General features: G+C 44.1%; 1 protein-coding gene across 1 annotated transcript in view; it reads right to left on the bottom strand.

The window, feature by feature from the left end:
- APEH (acylaminoacyl-peptide hydrolase) overlaps window positions 1-20,825 on the bottom strand; it is a 169,492-nt gene that overhangs the window by 63,174 nt on the left and 85,493 nt on the right. The window contains exons 10-12 of the mRNA XM_029599657.1: window positions 10,420-10,460; window positions 10,206-10,327; window positions 2,253-2,313 (exon numbers count right to left, since the gene is read on the bottom strand). Coding sequence (XP_029455517.1) covers window positions 2,253-2,313; window positions 10,206-10,327; window positions 10,420-10,460 — 224 coding nt within the window. The remainder of the gene's footprint in view (window positions 1-2,252; window positions 2,314-10,205; window positions 10,328-10,419; window positions 10,461-20,825) is intronic.

The following is a 20,825-nucleotide window of genomic DNA, read 5'->3' as shown; positions in this document are numbered from 1 at the left end:
CAGAATGAGTCTTGACATGACCCCCCAACCATGCCTGGGCATAACAGAAGGAGATGCAGTCAAAACAAATAAGTTGGGTGGACTGTTTTTGTGCTTCTGTCTGCTCCAGATAGAAGGATAAGACTCGCTTGCAATCCAAATTGTGCAGTGCTTATTCACCTTGGTGCGAAGGGGGTCTGGGAAAGAATGTTTTTGTTCAAGCTCACGTCAGCTCCACAGGTATTCACAAAATGTCTAGCCATGGTAGCGGCGCACCTCCGCAGGCTGGCATTGCATGCTTACCCATATCTGGACAATTGGCTATTCAAGAGCATGTCTCAAGCAGGGGCCGCCAGGTCCATGCACTCGAGCATCCGGGTTTTGGACTGACTAGGGCTCGTTCTCAACTACCCAAAGTCCCATCTCAGCCCATCACTTCAATTGGACTTCATAGGAGCCCTGCTAGACACGGCTCAGGCCAAGACCTTCCTGCCTCGCCAGAGGGCCGTCACTTTGGCGACCATCGCAGCAGAGATCCAACAGAGCCAGCAGGTATAAGCCTGGCACATGTTGAGGCTGTTGGGCCATATGGCTGCAACCGTCCATATCACTCCCTGCCACCAGGCCAGAATATGCCAGACGATACTGAATAGCACCAAAATTCTGGGAATTCTTTTCATTTTGTTCTGTACTTCGTAATTCATCCTTATGGCCAAATTCTCTTTTTTCCCTTAGATATCTTCCTCAGCTATCAAAATTTTTCAAAATAATTCACAAAATTATCTATTAACCACTCCCCTTCCGTCAGAGACCTAGGGGTGCGTCTCGACAATAAATTCAACCTTAAATCCTTCATTATCAACACAACTAAAGAATGTTATTTCAAACTTCAAGTGCTAAAAAATCTGAAACCACTCCTCCACTTTAGTGACTTCCGTCTAGTAGTCCAGTCTATAATTCTGTCTAAGTTAGACTACTGCAACTCTTTACTGCTAGGTCTTCCGCTCTTATCTACAAAACCCTTGCAGATGGTGCAGAACGCTGCGGCGAGGTTACTCACCAACACAAAAAAAAGAGCCCACATCACTCCAATTCTTCACAAAGACACTATCAATGATCCACAAGGATATTATGGGCATCGCCCACCTAAATCTAAACTCGCAACTCTGCCCTCACATATCACAAAGACCTATCAGATACAACTACAAAGGTTCCTTATATGCTCCCCCGATGAAAACTTCACTAACAAAACGAGCACTCTCCACAGCCGGGCCCACCCTCTGGAACTCATTACTGCCGGATCTACGCCAAGAGTCTTGTCATCTAACCTTTAAGAAAAACCTAAAAACATGGCTCTTCCGGCAAGCCTATCCAGAATCGCAGGAACATTCTGACACTGGTCAAAGAGCAAAATAGTCCACTATAAGCTCATCGACCGTCCATACCCCCTCTAGGCCCAATCACGCCTGATCTGGACAGCCCACTTGTTTTGAAAATACTCTTTTGTTGATGCATTAGTTCTTTGAGCTCATGCATTACTCATATTTTTGCCCATCAACACAGTTTTCTGTTAACTGTATATCCCAAGTTACACTACCCCTTTTTTAGCCATTCCCTATATTTATTCACGTTATTTTGACGAGTTATTGTTGTCTACGTAATATTTATTTATGTTCTTATGTTCAGAAACTCTGTTTATTGTAACGCCTTAACCGCGACAGTTTTGTTCTATGGAAACAGACCTGATTTGATACTTGTATTGAGAAGGTCGGTATATAAAAATCCTAAATAAATAAATAAATAAATATCTGAGAGAGATATTTTTATATATTTAAAAATTTTTTATGCTGCATTATCCACGGTTCTAAGTGGTTTACATTGAAAATATTCACAAATAAAATACACAAAAAATCATGTACACATGGCACCCAGTGAAAAGAAGAGAAAAGCAAAACTAACATTTGACAAAGTTTTATCATAGCCCCTTTGAGATCCTCCAGAGCTCTGCACTTACTCCTCTCACTAAAAAGGCCGCTTTTGGAAAAGGTCCCTATACAAAGCAGGATACTTCTGTACAATACCAGGAGCTCAGCATTCATTTTAACTAGATACGGTAAATTCTCTAATAAAAGGGATCACAATATCCAGGTACTTCTCATGTTAAAACAGGACTGCTGGAAACGTGAACAGGAATCCACATAGTTAATTCTAAGTAAAGCTTGCTACAGTTTCATACAGAGCAAATGGAATAGTAAAAGATTCCAGACACTCACCCTCATTCTGGCGTGGTACAATATCAACAACTGTGGAAGTAGCCTTCGTGTACCAGTCATACTGAAAGAGAAGGAAGCAGGAAACTCAGAAGGAGTGCGAGTGCAGCATACAGTACAGTTACGAGATAGCAAATCTGCTCTCTACTACCTGTACACATACATTCTGCCCACCGTATGCAAGGAATAACATGCAGCAGACAGCATTTTCCCTAGAGACAGGAGAATTAACAGGGTGTATTCAAACAAGTTTTCACCATCATACAGCACGCTGCGCACGCCCAATCAAGAACACCACATAGGGGTGGGTGTACGCACTCCCGGAGGGGAATAAAAACACGCACGGAAGGGGGCAAATTCCCAGAGGGGAGTAAAAACATAGCAAAGTGAGAAGAGCATGCACTCCCATAAGCAGAGCTGTAACGCCATGAAGTAGGGGGTCTTTGCTCCCAGAGGGGAATAAAAACACACAGTGGGTAGAGAGAGGGGGTGTGCTCCCAAACAGAGGGGAGTAAATCACATAGTTGGAAGGGGAGTTGGAGGGCTATGCTCTCCAATGCAGAAGAGTAATAACATATGCAGGGGAGCACACACACACTCAAATACAAGAGAGTAATAACACACAGCAGGAGTGTGTCTCCAAACAAGGCACTGAAACAATACATAGCAGGGACATGCTCGCACACAGGAAGGAGTAATAATCAGGACATGCAACAGCACCAAAGATAGCCAGGAAGTGTGTGTGTGGGGGGGGGGGGGGGAAGGGAGGTCCTGTTTCAATGATGTGGCCAACCCGCTTCTCGGAGCCACTGTGCAGGGACATAACTCCACTACAGGTCTGACACTGGAGGCAGCAGTAGCCTCAGATTTGATGCTGATGGTGGCTTGCCGTTTCCACCAGATTGGCAGCCCAGCTGGGAGCCCTTCATGCCCACATCTTATGATAGCTCAAACGTATGGCAGGTGGGGAGGGGGGGGAGGCAAGGAAGTGCATTTCCATACACAGGAGAGCAATATCACAAAAAAAAGTACTAACAGACATGCACTTAGGTAATTCATTGTTAAGTTAAAAAACCTAAAGTCATTAAGGGGCTGATGTAATAAGAGGCACTGAAGTACAACAGCAGACCTATCCCCTATTTCGCACAAAAATTCCATAAAGATTCAACCTTGCACTTTTGTTAGAGATCTTGGAGTAACAATAGATACGGAACTGGCAATGAAAAAACACATAACATTAAAAGTAAGAGAAGGATACTTTAAATTACTGACTCTCAGAAAATTAAGACCATTGCTGGCATTATCAGATTTTAGATCTGTTTTACAATCACTAATTTTTTCAAGTTTGGATTATTGCAACGCCTTACTACTCAGTCTCCCAAACAGCACCACTCGCCCCCTACAGGTATTGCAAAATGCCGCAGCACACGTTTTGACAGGAACAAAAAAATGTGAGCACATAACCCCAGTTCTGATAACGCTACATTGGTTACCCATAACTTATCGCATACAGTACAAAGTTGCATGTATTTTACATAAAATTTTATATGGAAATAACATTGACTGGTTGAACTCTTCAATACGTTTACATGTACCACATAGAGAACTCCGTTCCAGTAATAAAGGTCTTCTATCTATTCCAACTGTTAAATCTGCAAAACTCAGCGCAGTTCGGGACAGAGCAATATCCATCGCGGGTCCTAAACTGTGGAACACATTACCAGCTACTTTAAGACAGTAGACAGACACTAAGAAATTTAAAGCAGAATTAAAGACATGGCTCTTTACATGTGCATACACAGAAGCATGAGATCCAAACAGTATGCTACTATTATATCCGTGATACAATAATATTTTAAGATTTATTATTGTTTTATACCGATGTTTTATTTCATAGTTAAGTTTAGTTTAGTATATTATTTAATTTTATTGTTCTTTGACAGTATAGTAGTTACGTTTTAAGTTTTATTATTTTTGAGGCTTTTAAGATTTTAAGTTGTTATTGAGTTTAGGAAACTAACTAAAATGACGTATTTAATTTATTATATAGTTAATTGTATGTATTGAATTATGTTAATGTACACCGTTGTGATGGTCAAACGACTGATGTAACGGTATATAAAACCAAATAAACTATAAACTATTATGTACGCCCACTGTGTACTCTGCTGGTTTATTTTAATATCTGATGATATCCAGCTGTATTTCGAAGCTGACACTGATACTCAAGTTACATTTGTCCAGATCTCTACTTGTTTATTGGCTGTTGTCAATTGGCTTCAGGATAATGCTTTAGGCATTGAATCTGAAGTAGTCAGTAGCTCTTGGGTTCTCTGGTAAGCCTTGGCCAGAAGGATTGCCTAATACTTCGATGGGGGGTGATGATATTAATTTTGTTGACCAAGTTCGGAACTTGAGGTTTAATTTAGATTTGTTGTTGAATTTTAAGAAGCAAACGAACATTGTTATTTCAAGTTAAAACAACTCAGCCCCTTACTGAGAAGTCTGATTTTCATACACTGGTCCAAGTTTTCAATTTGACAACTCTGGACTATGGTAATTTGCTATATTTGGGGATTCCTAGGAACAAGTTAAGAGCTCTGCAGCTTTTGGTTTTGAATGCCTCTCAACAAGAGCATGTTACTCCGTTATTGTTTCAGCTTCATTGGCTGCCTGTGGACCAGAGGTTTAAAGTCTTGACCCTCATGTTCAAGTCAATTCATGGTTTAGTTCCAAAATATTTATCTGATCTGTTTAAAGATTATGTCCCATCTGGAATGTTACGTTCAGCTTCTAAAAAAATTGTTGGAATTATCATTTGTGAGGGATATTCATTAGCAAGATATTAGACTTTAGGTGTTGACAATTAGGGGTGCATCCCTTAGGAATGACCTGTCTGATGACTTACATGATTTATTTGATTTTAAAATATTTCGAAAGCATGTTAAAGCAGCACTATTTACAGAAGCATTTCCTGATAAATTTTAATGCTATGTTCATGGTATTTGTCTTAATATTGTTTTATGTTGATTTTTGCAATCCACTTAGCTTAAAGTGATTATAGGCAGAATCGAAGTATTTTTAATAAATTAGTGCAGGTTTTTACTCCTGTTTTAGCGCACATTTTTCATAGTAAAACCAGGAGTGAAAATCCACACTAGAAATTAGCGTGGATGCATGCATGCAAATATCATGTAAAAGCAGGTATTGGCTAGACCCCAGCAATTCAGGGAGGTAAAGGGCGTTAAAGGGCAGACAGCTTAAATCACATTTTCTTAACACTGGAAATGTATCTCCTAGGTCAGAGCAGGGATAAAACTTAACTCACATTTCTGGTGGCCATGTATTATACTATTGCTGGGCCCAGTGTGGTAGTGTCTAGCTGCTTCTACCACTCTGGGCACAGCAATGGAATAACTTTGGCCACCAGAAATGTGAGTTTTCCTCCACCTCGGACTCAGGAGTTTAATTCCCAATGTAATTTCTCAAGGTGGGCACCTACAGTTGAACATCACTCTGGCCACCTTTGGCTTACTGCTCTGCTTTAGGTACCGACCCCAGAGAGCTTACGCTTTGTTCAGCTAGCTGTAGCTGCATGCCCCAGAGAGCTTAGACTTAGAGTTTACTACAATGCCTTGCCAAGATTGGGTCTGTGCATTCCATGTTTGGGGCATTCTGACATCCAAGGCCATTTTATCAAATAAGGAATGTAAAATTAAAGTGTAAGCTCAGGCTCCTATAGTTAGCCAAACAAAGCATAATATCTCTTGGGTGGGCACAATGGCTAAAGACTATGAACTTTGGCACTGTGCATGTGCTGCCCAGTTGTTTAGGAGCACTACCCACCCAAGAGAGATTATACTAGAAGTTTAACTCCTGGACCTGAGATGGAGAAAAATCACATTTCTGGTGGCCGAAGTTATCTATTGCTGTGCCCAGTGTGGTACACCTCCTCAGACCTAGGATGGAGTTAAATTTTCCAGTATTAGTTCTCTGTGGTGGGCATCTATAGCTGGCTAGTGTGTGCCCAAGAGCTGGAAGTGCCCACCCCAGAGCGCTTATGCTTTTGTTCAGCTCTCAGTGCTTTCCCCAGAGAGCTATAACGGAGATTTATCTCCTTCTTTGGACTGAGGTGGGGTAAACTCACATTTCGATGGCTAATATTTTTCTGCTGCTGTGCCTAGTATGATAAAAGCAGCTAGACACTACCACATGGGCGCAGCAATAGAATAACACTGCCAACAGAAAAGTGAGTTAACTTTTACTCCATCCCAGACCCAGAAGTTAATTTTCAGTGTTGTGCCAGCCGAAACAATTTCAATGGCCACCAGCTACACATACACTCTTGACACTCACCCCCCCCCCCACCACCACCATAACGCACATTGCTTTCTCCTTGCTTCCCTTACCTCTCTCCCTTTTCCCTTCTCATCTACATTCCCCCCTCTTCCCTTTCCACCCCTTATCAAAGTTGCCTTGCATGTGAGATTATGCCCAAGTCTGGATGCACAGTGTCAATCTCAGATGGCCATTTTGCCAGTGGGCACTTTCAGGCATAGGTGCCTACCACATTGTGACAAGGCATGGCAAGTAAAATCCAAGCATAAGCTTTCAGGGGTGGATACCAACAGAGGAACATTACACACTGGCACTGTAGCACAATGGCCCTGAATGTGAGACTGGCACTGTGCAACCTGACGAGCACAATCTCACATGCAAGGCCATTTTGGCAAGGCATGCCAAGTGAAAAGAATAAGCTCTTTTAGGAGGGCACCTACAGCCAAACAGTTTTCACTCTTTTGGGCCCAAAGCGCTAAAGTGTGTACTGTTCGGCTGTAGGTGCCCACCCCAGAGAGCTTACTCTTTAACTAGGCATGCCTTGCTCAAATGGCCATGAATGCAAGATTGTATCCAAGTTGGGATGCATGGCACCAATCTTACATACAAGGCCATTTTGGTCATACTCCTCCTTATTCCAGTTTTAAAACACTATTCTGCATTAGGGCGATTTTCAGGTTAATTCACATTTTAGTGCTTTTTTTGTTGTTTAGCACACTTGTTTTTTTACACTCCTGCTCAATTTGTATCCTATTAGTTTACTGCATTCTGCAGGGCCACATGTTTTTACTGCACATGTTAAATGAAACCAGCGCTAAAATTTAACTCTTGTTTTAGCACAGGTTTTATTATATTGACCTTTAAGAGCTTTCCTTTCTTGTCCAATTTTTATTGTATTACTGAGGAGATAACATTTAAAGGCTTTAAAAGCTCCTCCTACTTAGCCACTGCCAGTACTATGAATCTAAGTAGAATGGGCATACAACTAAACTGATTGTCATCAAAACTTCTATATAAAGCAGGAGGGAAGCACGACCAAGATGAAAACAGGGCTCACAGAATGTTTTGATGCCCTTCTTATTCCACTGCATTTATTTGCTGATTAACTGGGTTTCTTTAAAGTTACTCTGCATTTGTGATTTTTGTATCTCGCAGTGGGCACCTCTATGGGAGGGCAAGTAAACAGATATTTTAAAATAAATTTATTTAATAAACATTAATTACATGATTCTTGTCAAATGTTTTTTCTTCTTCAATACTTTCTGCACTATGTATTTACTCTTTCCCCCTTCCCCGCCCTGTTAATTGTATTTTCAGTCTTCAGTTACAATGTAAACTGGTATATAAAAGTTTTAAATAAATAAATAAATAAACAAACAGCAAAACATGCTACAATATATTAAAACCCTGCCACCCCCAATCTTATTCAAACCTGCCCCCCAAATATACAATATATACAAATAAATAAGATTTTTCAAAAAAGGGGACACAGAGATAAGAAAGTTAAGCTGTTTACTTGTAGCAGCTGTGTGTTCTCAGAAGACAGCACTTCACCAGTCACACGAGGTTGGTCAACTTTCTGGAACAGCCTACAAGTCTTTATTGTGCATGCGTGGGGGTTCCCACAATGCTTCAACCCCATGCCTCCTCTCATTTACAAAACTACAGCTCTCAATCAGGCCGAAACAGTAAAGTGCGGCCGCGGTTACCCTGCTTCTAACCCGCTTTCTACTCACAATTTGGCCGCGTTAGTCCAACCCGCGATTCACTATCCCTTTTAACCCATCCTTACCGCTTCTTTAAATCAACAGGAAACCCTTTCCGCCCACGGCACGTATATGAGATGTAAACGATCGGATTAACTATTCCCTCCCATACAGTAATGTGCGCCCCGATTATCGCTTTTTTAACCTGCAGTTTTGCCGCGTGTTTAACCTGCTAACTTACCGCCTACCCTTACCCCTGCGTTAGTGTGGAGCATCAGGTCAGAGAGACGAAATTTCACGGGCAAACGACCCCCTCACCCCCCGGACAAGAGCCAGGATCGGGCAAACTTTCCCCCAGCCCCCGCTCACCTGCCCTGGTCGCGTCCATGGTGCCGGTCTCCCGTGCGGGCACGCTGACAGCTCCGGAGCAGGAAGGAAGGACCTGTTATTTCCAAGCATAACCTAAACTCTTGCCTGCCCAACCTAAAATCCAACGTGCCGGGAAAGCCACTCTTCAGATCGCGACTAATCCCATCCCCCAGCCCCCGCTCACCTGCCCTGGCCGCGTCCATGGGTGCCGGTCTCTGAGGCAGCCCCAGTCCTCTCTCCCATCCTCCCGGGGGCAGCCGGCGGCGAGAGCGAGAGCAGCCCGGAGTGGATCGCGAGGCGGCTTCCAGCAGCCCCCGCCGGCGAGGGTGCATGAACGCAAGCCGTGACCTGAGCGCCCGGCTGGACGTCCGAGGTCACGGCGTGCGCTCATGGCAGCGAAGGTGCATGAACGCACGCACGCTGTGACCTGAGCGTCCGGCTGGACGTCAGAGGTCACAGCGTGTGCCCATTCACTGGGCTGCTCTCGCCGCCGGCTGCCCCCGGGAGGACGGGAGAGAGGACTGGGGCTGCCCCGGAGACTGGCACCCATGGACGCGGCCATGGGGGCCGGGGGATGGGATTAGTCGCGATCTGAAGAGTGGCTTTCCTGGCGCGTTGGATTTTAGGTTTTCTTTTGCTTAAAGTTGGGATCCACTTCCTGGTACCTGTCATTTCAAATGTCATTTGAAATGACATTTGAAATGACAGGTACCAGCGCACCCAGGATACTGTATAGGCGCTGTATAGGGCCTATACAGTAAAATAGATTGTGCTTCATGGACGCAGCTTGCATTTGCATGCCATTTAAATACAGTATCGAGCAGTATGTGATCCAGACTGTGCGTGCGGCAAACGCGGGTGCGCCCGGCACTAACGCACCTCTTTCTACCGCACCTTACTGTATCGGCCTGAATGGGAGAACACCTCCAAAAAGGGGAGCTGGAAAGGTGTGTATCATCGGTGAACTGCTGTCTTCACAGAACACCTGTTACAGGTAAGTAATTATACTTTCTCCTGAAGGCAGGCAAGTTTACCAAGTCATAAAAGTGAGAACCATGAAACACTAGCTAAGTGTCAGTGATGGATTTTAAATTTCACTACTCCTAGGCACTGTTGTACCCTAGTATCACAGTGTCCCATTGGTTATCCTCCTTTTATCAGGTCTCTAGATGCCAATTATATCTGTGTGTTGAGTTGAGCACTCAATCACTTTGATCACTCGTGTGACCCAGTAAGCCTATTTGTTTTCAGAGAAAAAGGTGCAACGTTTTATAGTTTAAAAAAAAAAAAAGAAAAAGAAAAAATAGAATTAACATATATTAGAAGGAATGAGAAAAGAAACCTAGTAATTAGACCAAAAGAAGTGGCAATACAGTTAAACAACCAAGCAAGCTGATGTTTTGAAGTCTCAAGCAATAGCATTTTAAGTCAGATCCTGATATTTACTAGCTCTGGCAGGTGGTGCAGTATGTGCGCTGTCTTAGAGCAGGGAGCAAACAAGAAACATTAGAAAAAGCAGGGGTAAATCCTAATGCATCCTGACCATGAGGAGGCGGCAGCACTGCTGATGGGGCCCAAATACATCACAGTGCAAGTAGACAATGCGACAGTGGTCTGGGCTGAGTCGTGGGGAGAAGACACTGCTGGAGTCTCCTGAGATCAGTTCTGCAGTAGGAGAGAGTGAGGAAAGTTAGTGAAAATCTTGCTCTACCAAATGCCATCCGATTGGTGACTGAAGATTTGACAAGTCGACTCACCACATTTGCCTCCTGTAAGGTCTACGTAGAAGAGCGCTGACCTGCAGTCACAAGAGCAAGAGTAAGTGGCATTATGGACCATGACACCCACAGTAAACTGCAAATATGACTCTTAAAAAGCAAATAGCATCAGAATACTGATCGCTTACTCAGAAAAGTAATCCAGAACAGATTTATGACTTTTCTTAAAAAGAAATTATTACATATCACTGTTTTAGCACCTGCTTGAGAGGGAGAGAGACAATTGGAGCTGCCTACCATAATACAATCATAGTCCCAAGCCTTCTCCTAAATTTCAATCCAGTGCTCCAGCCACTAGACGTTTCCTACTTCTGATGCTATTCGTGATTTACTGGAAGCAGTGATTGTGAAATAATTCATAACTCATGCTTACATAGTTGCTCCCACTGGTATAACTGCTTAACAAACTTTAAAAATAACAGGGGTTGCTAGAGAGCTGAGGAAAAAGGATAGCCACAATTTGGAAGCTTTCTATCAACTTAACCACTTGTTTTTGAAGACCAACTGGCATCAACTTATTTGTAGGATAGAAGGTTGGATGTAGACCTAAAACATGCAAGTTGCAGAACTCTGAAGATAAGTGCTGTACTAAAGGTGCAGGTAGGACCCACTACAGGCATATGTTCAAATTTTATGGAGGACTGGTACATATTGGCCAGCACTGGGGGTCATGAAATGAAGTATGCTATACCAGAAGCAAAAACAGAAGGGTGGTGAATTTGAACAAAACAGCTGAAAGATCTGGACAATGGAAGCTTTTTCGGGTTGCCCACACAGTATAAATCTGTTCAAGAATCTCCCATGAGTGAGGCTGGCAGAAATCATCGCCTGTCCCAGTACAGCAGTTCTTCAGTGATCCTGAGGTCTTATCTGAGTGAGTTTTGTGGAGGGCTTGTAAATTCTTCCAGCAAGGCTAGCGGTGTGCATAAGAATTGTTGGGTGAGACACAGGCTTGGATTTGCCAAAACTCACACTAAGCTGAGGGTAGCAAAAATATCAGGACAGTAAGCCAACTGAAGATTTACTTCTTCCCAGCTGTGCTGAATCTCACCTCAAATTCTTCTGCTTCTTGCTCAGGCCCCTCCCCTCCCATGCAGTGTGCAGAGAACAGAAGAAGAACAGAAGGAGAAGAGTGAGGTTGAAGGGGACAGAGCAGAGCAAAGCAGAATGACTTTGCTCTTCAATCCAGTCCCTCCTTTCCAGTTTTGTCACTGATGTTTCTCTCCTCCTGCCATCTACATCAACTGCAGTGATGGCGATATAAGCTGGGATAAGAGCAGATCATGGGACTGGGTGGTGGGGAAAAAGAGAATGGAGCTGCAGAAGAGGATTATTATGGGGAGGGCAAGGAAGGGCTGAGAGAGAGATCTTTGGAGGTAATGAGAGTGGTATCACCTGGGGAATATGAATGTGCGTGAGAGGGGGTGGGATGGGGCAAGGAACAGTGTTTGTGTTTGAGACTGAAGGGATTGGTGACAGATTGTGTGTCTGCGCCAGATCTGGGCGGGAGGTTAAACAGGGGATGAGGATACAAGAGGGAGCAAGACTGCAGCAGAGAAAAGGCACCTCTCTACCCCCTACTACAATTCAGATTCTTATTCCCTTGATCTCAGATTCTAGGCCCCAGATCCTGGAATCTTTTTCTTCCTACCTCTATCTTCTTCCCAAATCCTGGAGCCCACCTCCCAACTCCTAATTCTCTCTTCTCTAATCACCCTCCTATATCCCAGAACTTAAGAACATAAATGCCATTTTGGGTCAGACCAATGGTCCATCAAGTCCAGCAATCTGTCTCTGACAGTGGCCATTCTGGATCTCTAGGAAGTTCTGATAGATCCAAAAGAGTAGATCCATTTCTTGCTGCACAATTCCAGGGATAAGCAGTAAGTCTACCTGGCTAATAACTGTTAATGGGTTTTTCTTCAAGGAACTTGCTGAATTCCTTTTTAAACTCAGATATGTTAGATGTCTTGTCCACATCCACCAGTAACAAATTCAATAGTTTAATTCTGCGTAGAGTGAAAAAAAATAACTTTTTCCAAATTATTTTAAATCTGCTATCCATTATTTTATGTAGTGTCCCCCATTCCTTGTACTTTCTGAAAGAGTAAATAACCATTCCTTATTTATCTGTTCTACTCCATTCATGATTTTATAACCCTCTATCATATCCCTTCTCAGGAATCTCTTCTGCAAGTTGAAGGTTCCTAATCTAGACTACTTTATTATTATTTTTTTGTTGCCTCTCCCTATACCTTTTTCAGTTCTGCTATATATTTTTTGAGATGGAGCAACCAGAACAGAATGTAGTACTCAAGTACGGTCACGCCATAGATCTATGCAAAGGCATAAAATATTCTCAGTTTTGTTCTCCATTCCTTTCTGAATAATTCCTAACATTCTATTTGCTTCTTCAGCCACCACTGCACACCAAGCTGAGCATTTCACCATAACATCTAGATCCTTTTTCCTGGATGGTGACTTCTAATATGGAACTCAGCATTGTATACATATTGTTAGGATAATTTTTTCCCAATGTGCATCACTTTACACTTGTCCACATTAGATGCCCAGTTCTTGAGTCTGGTAAAGCACTTCTGCAGTTCCCAGTCTGTTTGCATTTTAAACTCCTTTAGAACACCGAGATGAATGCCATCAGATCCTGGCGATTTGATACTATTTAGTCTGTCAAATTCCTCTAGCACATCTTTAAGATTCACATTGATTTGTTTCAATTCCACTTAATCATCACCTACAAAGAACGGTTCCCATTGTGGGTATGTCCTCCACACCATCAACAATAAAGCAAATAATTCATTTATTTATTTATTTGCTATGGCCTTGTCCTCCTTTAGTGCTTTATTTATCCCCCAATCATCTAATGGCCCATTAGAGTCCCTCACAGATTTCCTGTTTATAATGTACTTGAAAAGGCTTTATAATTAATTTTTGATTCTTTGGAAAGTCTTTTTTAAATTCTCTCTTGGCCTGTTTTATTAGTGTTTTACATTTAACTTGCCAGTTTTTATGCGCCCTCGTTTCCTTTGGTAGCTCCTGCTTTCCATTCTTTAAAGAATGCCTTTTTGGCTTTAATAGCTGCTTTCACGGTATCATTCATTGTGGAAGACTGTGAGAGTGATTCTGTTTCCCCCTTTAAAGCTGTAAGGGACAAGAGGTCTGTGGGCAGGACCCTGTGGCACAAGGGAGAGGCCTGAGTGTGAGACCAGCTGGGGAGCATAAGTGAGTAAAGCCCAGTTGTGTTCAGGAGTCCTCTTCTTCTCCAGGAGAGGCAGCTCCTGTAAATCTACGCTGACCCAAAGCCCAGGACTGGGAAGTGTACTGCAAAGGTAGGAGTCATTTATTCTTGAAGTGCTGTGGAACTTGAATAAAAGTTTTATCTGCATTTGAAAAGGCTGGAGTCAATGTGTTTTTGTGCCTCCAGCCTGGGAAACACCGTTCAATTTCCCACGTATGGTGTAAGGTTGGGGATTTTTTTCTTTACGCTGGGCACAGAGAAAAACCCCAAGTCTCCAAGGGAGTACTGGAAAGTTAGTCTGTTGTATGGCCTGCCAAAAAGTTGGAAAAACAGAGCATCAGATATTTTACTATGGGCAAGCGTAAAGGGAGACCAAAATCCTCCCTGTGACAATGAGACCCCAAGTGCTGCAGGGACCTAGTGACAATTTCATCCTTTGTTCTCAAGTTTACCTCGGAGTGGAGACATTAGAAGACATGAGGAGGGAAGAAGGCTCCTCATTGTCTTCCAGGCACGAGATCTCATTATCCCTGGGGCTGAGGAGTCTGCATGCAGATATACTGGTGATTTGGCATTTTGGAGAAGCTGTGGCAGCTGTTCCCTCAGAGAAATTTATCATGATTGATAAGGTCATAATAGATGATGCTGGTCTATTGGAAACATGAGGAGAGTCAAATGCCAGGAACTGCAGTAGATTGGAGGACTGAAGGAATGAGTTCTGGAGACACTGGGTCCCCCCCATATGGTAAAATCACCTGTGGGTGAAACTGCAGTCCTCTGGTGGAAGAGAAGGAGTTTTCCAATTCTGATTCTGCAGAAGAATGCTGCAAACCCACTAGTCAGAAATTGAGTAATGAACTGATTCATCAACTGTACAAGATGACGAAATTCATAAAAACTCAAAAAGAAGGAATCTTAAGAAATATACAGGCCAAAATGCCAACATCAGAGAGCAGCTGGAGAAAAATGTACATGCAGGAAACAATACGTGACCGTCAGAGAAAACCAAAACTGAATGCCCTAATCCAAAACTAGCTGGAGACCAACATCCCCTTGCAGACAAACAACTAGAATACTGTAGAGCACCTGACACACTGGATCCACCGGATGAATAAGAATGCCAGCATTAAGACATACAGCTACAGCATGGATATCATAATTATCAGTACTGCCACAAACAAACCTTCACAAACAGAATTGTACATGAAGTGGGAATAATAAATCTCTCCAACCAACAACTATCCTAGCATGTCAAAAGAGCTAACATTTTGCCCTGCCACCAAACTGGATGAAATTCAGCTTTATTCTGACCTGGAGAAATTCTTTAGAAAACTGCATCTAAAAAAAGGTACATTTTCACAAAAAGAGAGGAAACATCAATATCTAATCACAATTTCAAAAGAAAAAACAACTACTTTATCCTTCCAACTGGAAACAACCATAAACCAGACTACTTTATATAGAAAGCCTGAGACAATGGGTAAAAACACAGCTCTCAAATGAAGAGAAGAAAATCTTATACAAACTTTCCCTCACTAGAAAGGGCTGCAATTAAAAAATGTGCAGATCCATCACAACACTAACATCAAACCAATAGATCAAACAAAAAAACAAAAAACATGCAGCTTCATATAAAAGACACCATAGAATTTCTAAGCAGGTCAAACATCTAGCAGCTACTGCCCAACACTCTCTTTGTCATAAATTGCAGATGGCAATGCCTGGGAATGTTTGATTTCCTATCACCCTGAGACTGTTGAGGGGCAACTGAGGGGGAGAAGGGCCATCAGCATCATGTGCAAAAACTCTCTCTTTCACACAAACAAACATTCACTCACACACATACATGCTCATTCTCACACACAAGCATACTCAGTCCTAATTTACCCACACACACATGCACTTTCACACATACATGCACACTTAACGTCTCACTCTTACATACACACGAACTCTCTTCTCTCCCTCTTCCCACACACACATGCAATTCTCTACCTCTTCCACACGATACACATGAACTCTCTCACACATACCTACACACTCATTCTCTCTCCTCACCTCAGTCCCCATTAGCCACAGTAACCTCCTCTTTCCTCAGGCCTGCAGGATCAACGTTCCTCCTCTTCTTCCTCCTCCTGCAGCATCAGGCTGTGCTGCCCTTGTTTCATTTTCCCTGCGCAGCCCAATGCTACTGCTCTTTTAGCATCTGCAGTTTCTTGTTCCCTGTAAGTGTAAAAGTGTGTGTATGTGTGTGTGTTTGCTTGTTTGCTGTGCTTCTGCTTGTGTTGCTCTTGTAGCAAGGTCTAATGCTCCTTTTCATCCTTCTGCAGTGTGGATGCTGATGCTCCTCCTTCTTCAGGTCTGCACTACACTAGCTGCTTTTTTTGGGGCCTTCTGCAGCAGGGCATCTGGATCATTCGTGTGATGGCCCGGAGATCCAGCAATTGATTGAGAATTCCAGAGTCTCCAGGTCAAATCCGAAGAGTTCCCAGGTATGCAGATGGCATAGATGCATGTTTCAAACTCCTGAGAACAACTATCCTAGACCACCAGTACACAGCAGAAGTTGTTGAAAAACTGAATTCATCCTAACCCATAACTATTTCAGCTTCAATAATGATATCTATTTATAGATTATAGGAAATTCTATGAACATCAGAATGGAACCCACAGTATGCCAACCTTTTTATGACAGAACTGGAAGACAAATTCCTACATGGTCACCACAACAAACCTTTCAGATATTACCAGTACATTGATAACATCTTCATGATTTGGATGGAAGGAGCAGAAAACCTTAAGCAGTTTTAACAGCTCCTTCAATGCTTTCCATCCCACAATCAGACTCACTACTCCATGGAAAGAGTTAACTTTTTAAACACTGCTGTCTCAATAAAGGAAAATTAGTTCTTACCTGATAATTTTCGTTCCTGTAGTACCAAGGATCAGTCCAGACCATGGGTTAAGCCCCTGTTCCAGCAGGTGGAGACAGACCAGAGTTCTGAGGCTGCCCATATAAGGACGGAACCCACCCAGGAACCCTCAGTATAACCATTGTCAAAGCAGAAAGGTATAAGATCAAGCAAGTAACAGGATAACTATAAATGTAATTTAAACCAACAAATAACAGTACAATTGAATGAACTGTGTAAACTAAACGCTCTTGTATAATTACCCCTGATCATCTTAACGATGCTTCCGGTGCCTATAAGCAAAATCCAGGAAGACAATGCAGGAATCAAAGAAATCCTATAAGAAGGAAAAAGACAAAAAATACCTGGAAAAAGATTCGAGTGGACAGAAAAGAACGGGCGGGTGTCTGGACTGATCCTTGGGTACTACAGGAATGAAAATTATCAGGGAAGAACTAATTTTCCTTTCCCTGTACATACCAGGATCAGTCCAGACCGTGGGATGTCCCAAAGCTTCCCTACAAAGGGTGGGACCCAGATAGTCCCCCGCTCGAAGAACCTGCCAACCAAAGGAACCAAAGACTGGAGCCTGAACATCGAGGCGGTTGTGATGAGAAAAAGCATAAAGGGATTTCCATGTAGCCGCCCTACAAAATTCCTGCGGCGACACAGATTGAGACTCCGCCCAAGAGGTCGCTTGAGAACGCAAAGAATGAGCTTTTAGGCCTTCAGGAACTGCTCAGCCCTTGCAAATGTAAGCAGAGGAAATCGCATCCTTCAACCAGCGAGCGATCAAAGCTTTAGAAGCTTGCTTCCCCCTGTTGGGTCCACTCCACAGGACAAAAAGATGAACAGAGAAACTAAAATCATTGGTGACCTCAAGATAACGCAATAAGACTCGCTTAAGATCTAGATGACGAAGATCACCACCACCAGAGGCTGCGATATCCTCTGGATAAAAAGTGGGAAGTTCAACGGACTGGTTAATATGAAAAGACGAAACAACCTTAGGTAAGAAAGAAGGTACGGTCTTGAGAGAGACGCTCAAGTCCGAAAAACACAAGAAAAGGTCTCTACAAGATAGAGCTTGAAGCTCGGACACTCTCCTGGCTGAACAGATAGCAACCAGGAAAACAGTCTTGAGAGTCAAGTCTTTGAGAGTGGCACGACGAAGAGGTTCGAATGGAGCCGTACAAAGAGCGCGAAGAACCAAATTTAAATTCCATGAAGGACAAATAGACCAGATAGGCGGCTTAGATGCTTAGCGACTCTGAGAAAATGAACAACATCCGGATGAGAGGCTACTGGCCGACCTTCAATGGAACTCAGGAGGGAACCAAGCACCGAGATCTGAACACGCAGGGAGCTGACCGAAAGACCCTTGGAGAAACCTCGCTGAAGAAAAGAGAGTATCACCGCAACAGAAGGGGAACGAGTGGAAACGCCCAAATCCTCGCAGACTGTTTCAAAAACCTTCCAGACCCGGACATAGGTAAACGAAGTAGACTGCTTACGAGCCCTAAGGAGGGTAGCAAAAACCTCTTCCTTATATCCCCTGCGTCTCAAACGTCTCCGTTCAAAAGCCATGCCGCTAGACAAAAGCAATCCACCTGGTTGAAAAATACAGGACCCTGACGCAGGAGATAGGGTAGATGACCGAGACGAAGAAGGCCGTCCGCAGTGAGATTCACTAGGTCCGTGAACCACGGCCATCGGGGCCAATCGGGGGCCACGAGAATGACAGGTCCACGATGGAGCTCTATTCTCCAAAGAACCTTCCCCACTAATGGCCACCGGAAGGATCGCTCCCAAATCCTAAAGTCTCAAAAGGGTGTGACAGACCGAAGGCCGTTTGGAAAGGCTGCAAGGGAACACGATATATAGATCCGGTAGGTCCCTGGCAAAATCTGAAGAGATTCTGGCCCACTCCTCGAGAAACAGAGAAAGACGCCCACCTGAGTTTCGTGCGGAGGAATGGACCGGCTGAATTTCATTGGGGAGCTGATTTAGTGGTAGTGAGTTGCTGATGGCCATATCGGAAACCCCGATGGCCATGAAAGGAATGGGACCAAGACTGAGACCTGGACACGCCTCCCCTGGGAAAGAAGCTGCGGGCTCTGCTAGCATAACGGCGGTTCCCCCTGAAGTGAGAGCGAGTCAGGAAAAAAGACTTTGACTGTTTGGGACGGTCCTCTGGCAGCTTATGGACTTTGTTTCCACCCAAGGACTTAATAAGCTGTTCCAGGTCCTCACCAAAAGGCAACTTGCCCTTAAAAGGAAGAATGCCCAACTGAGCCTTGGAAGAAGCATCAGCGGACCAATTGCGTAACCAGAGAAGACGCCTGGCCGAAAAACGGAGAAAACATAGCCTTAGCTTGGACCCGAAGCAAGTCATAAAGGGCATCGGCACCATAGGCTATAGCACCCTCTAAATGCTCAGCCTGCTCAGGCTCCGCAGACGGAAGGTCCTGGGTGCTGAGTAACTGTTGCATCCACCTAAGGCTTGCCCGCTGCATGAGACTGCTGCAAATAGTCACCCGGACTCCGAGCGCTAAGACCTCAAAAATGCGTTTCAAATAAAATTCAAGCTCACGGTCTTGCACATCTCGCAATGAAGTAGCGCCCACCAGGGGAATGGTAGTAAGTTTCGTAACAGCAGTGACAGAAGAATCTACTTTAGGGATTTTTAACATGTCCAGGCAGTCCTCAGGGAGCGGGTATAGCTTATCCATAGCCCTACCAACTCGGAGGCCCACCTCCGGGGACTCCCATTCCCTGAGGAGAAACAGGCGGTGCGCATAGGGTGAAATGGGAAAGTACGCGGTAATGCCCTGAGTCCCGCCAGGACCGGGTCCACATTTGGTGTCATTGCAGCTGCCACAGAGTCATCTGGTGGGGCATCAATTCCCAACTCTTGGAGAACGAAGGGAATAAGGGGCTCCAAATCTTTCCGCTAAAATAAGTGCAGGACACGAGGGTCGTCGCCCTCCAGCAGGGGGGCTTGGGTCATAGTATCAATATCCCCTAAATCAAGCGGGTCAGAGGGAGGCGGGGGGGGGGGGGGAGGTCTGCCACCCGGAACCACCCGAACCCTAACCGGACCCTGTGGGTCCGGAACCAAATCAGGAGACCTCACAGGGGGGAGGGAAACCACTGAGGGGGGTCTACCTCCCTTTGTAAACTTGCTAAATAAGACTCGTTTAAAAAAAGCACAAAATCCGAAGAAAAACGGGTCCGTGCTGATTTTTTTATTTTATTTTATTTTGTGGAAGGGGGGAGGGGGCGGGAGAGGTGAGGGGGGGTCCGAGCCACCCCCCCCCCCCGAGAGCAAACCGGGCTCAAATTGGGGGGAAAATCGGATCCCCAGCCCCCGGAGAAGCAGGAAGTGTTTCATCTGAAACACCCAAAATGGCCGCTGCTGATGCGCGTTCCCGGGACGGCTTTGAAATTCGTCGAGGAGCCCTTCCCCGAGGTCGAAAAGGTGGCGGTTCAATAGAGGAGCCCTCACCCCCTGAAAAGCACCTTGAACATACCCCTTCGCGGGAGAGTCGGGAGGCCGACTCTCCACAGGCTAAACAGCAAGATGGCTGCGGCATAGAGCAGGGAAGCAGCTGCTAAGTTAATTAAAAACAGCTGAGCTGGGAGCCCCTGAGGAGCTGGGCGGGAGATTGAACCCCGCTCCCTCCTCACAAAATAAACTGCTGCCTTTTATTTATTTATTTAAATTAAGTATATAAAATATATATTCTGTGAAAGTGAGTTTTCTTTTTTTTTTTTGTAAATAAATAATTCACAGAAGCAGGGGCATGAAAGTCATCCCTGAAGGCTCAACCGAGGCATGTGCATCTCGGGGCACAGCAGCAGTAAACGTGGGGAGAGGGACTGGCACCACCAGTATCACCCACACTAGGTCACCGGGAAGGGAACCTAGGCTGACAGAAATCAAGGGGCAAAGCCCCCCTAGGAACCCCAAGAGCGAGCGAGCTGCCCTGACACAGTTAGTCAGAGAAAACTGACAAAAAGATTTTTTTTTTTTTTTTTAAATAATAATTAAGAAGATTTCTGTTTTTGCATTGTTTTCAATGTACTTATATTGAAACTTCAATAAATAAAAAAAAAAAAATAATAATAATTAAGAAGTAAACTAAAAATGTACTTGCGTGAGCTTGCCCCAGAGAAAGAAGAAGAAAGACTACAGAGGGCAAGCTAAACAGGGA

Source organism: Rhinatrema bivittatum, chromosome 4, assembly GCF_901001135.1.
Source record: "Rhinatrema bivittatum chromosome 4, aRhiBiv1.1, whole genome shotgun sequence".
Classification (NCBI taxonomy): Eukaryota; Metazoa; Chordata; class Amphibia; order Gymnophiona; family Rhinatrematidae; genus Rhinatrema; species Rhinatrema bivittatum.
This window is presented reverse-complemented; position numbering and strand designations above follow the sequence as displayed.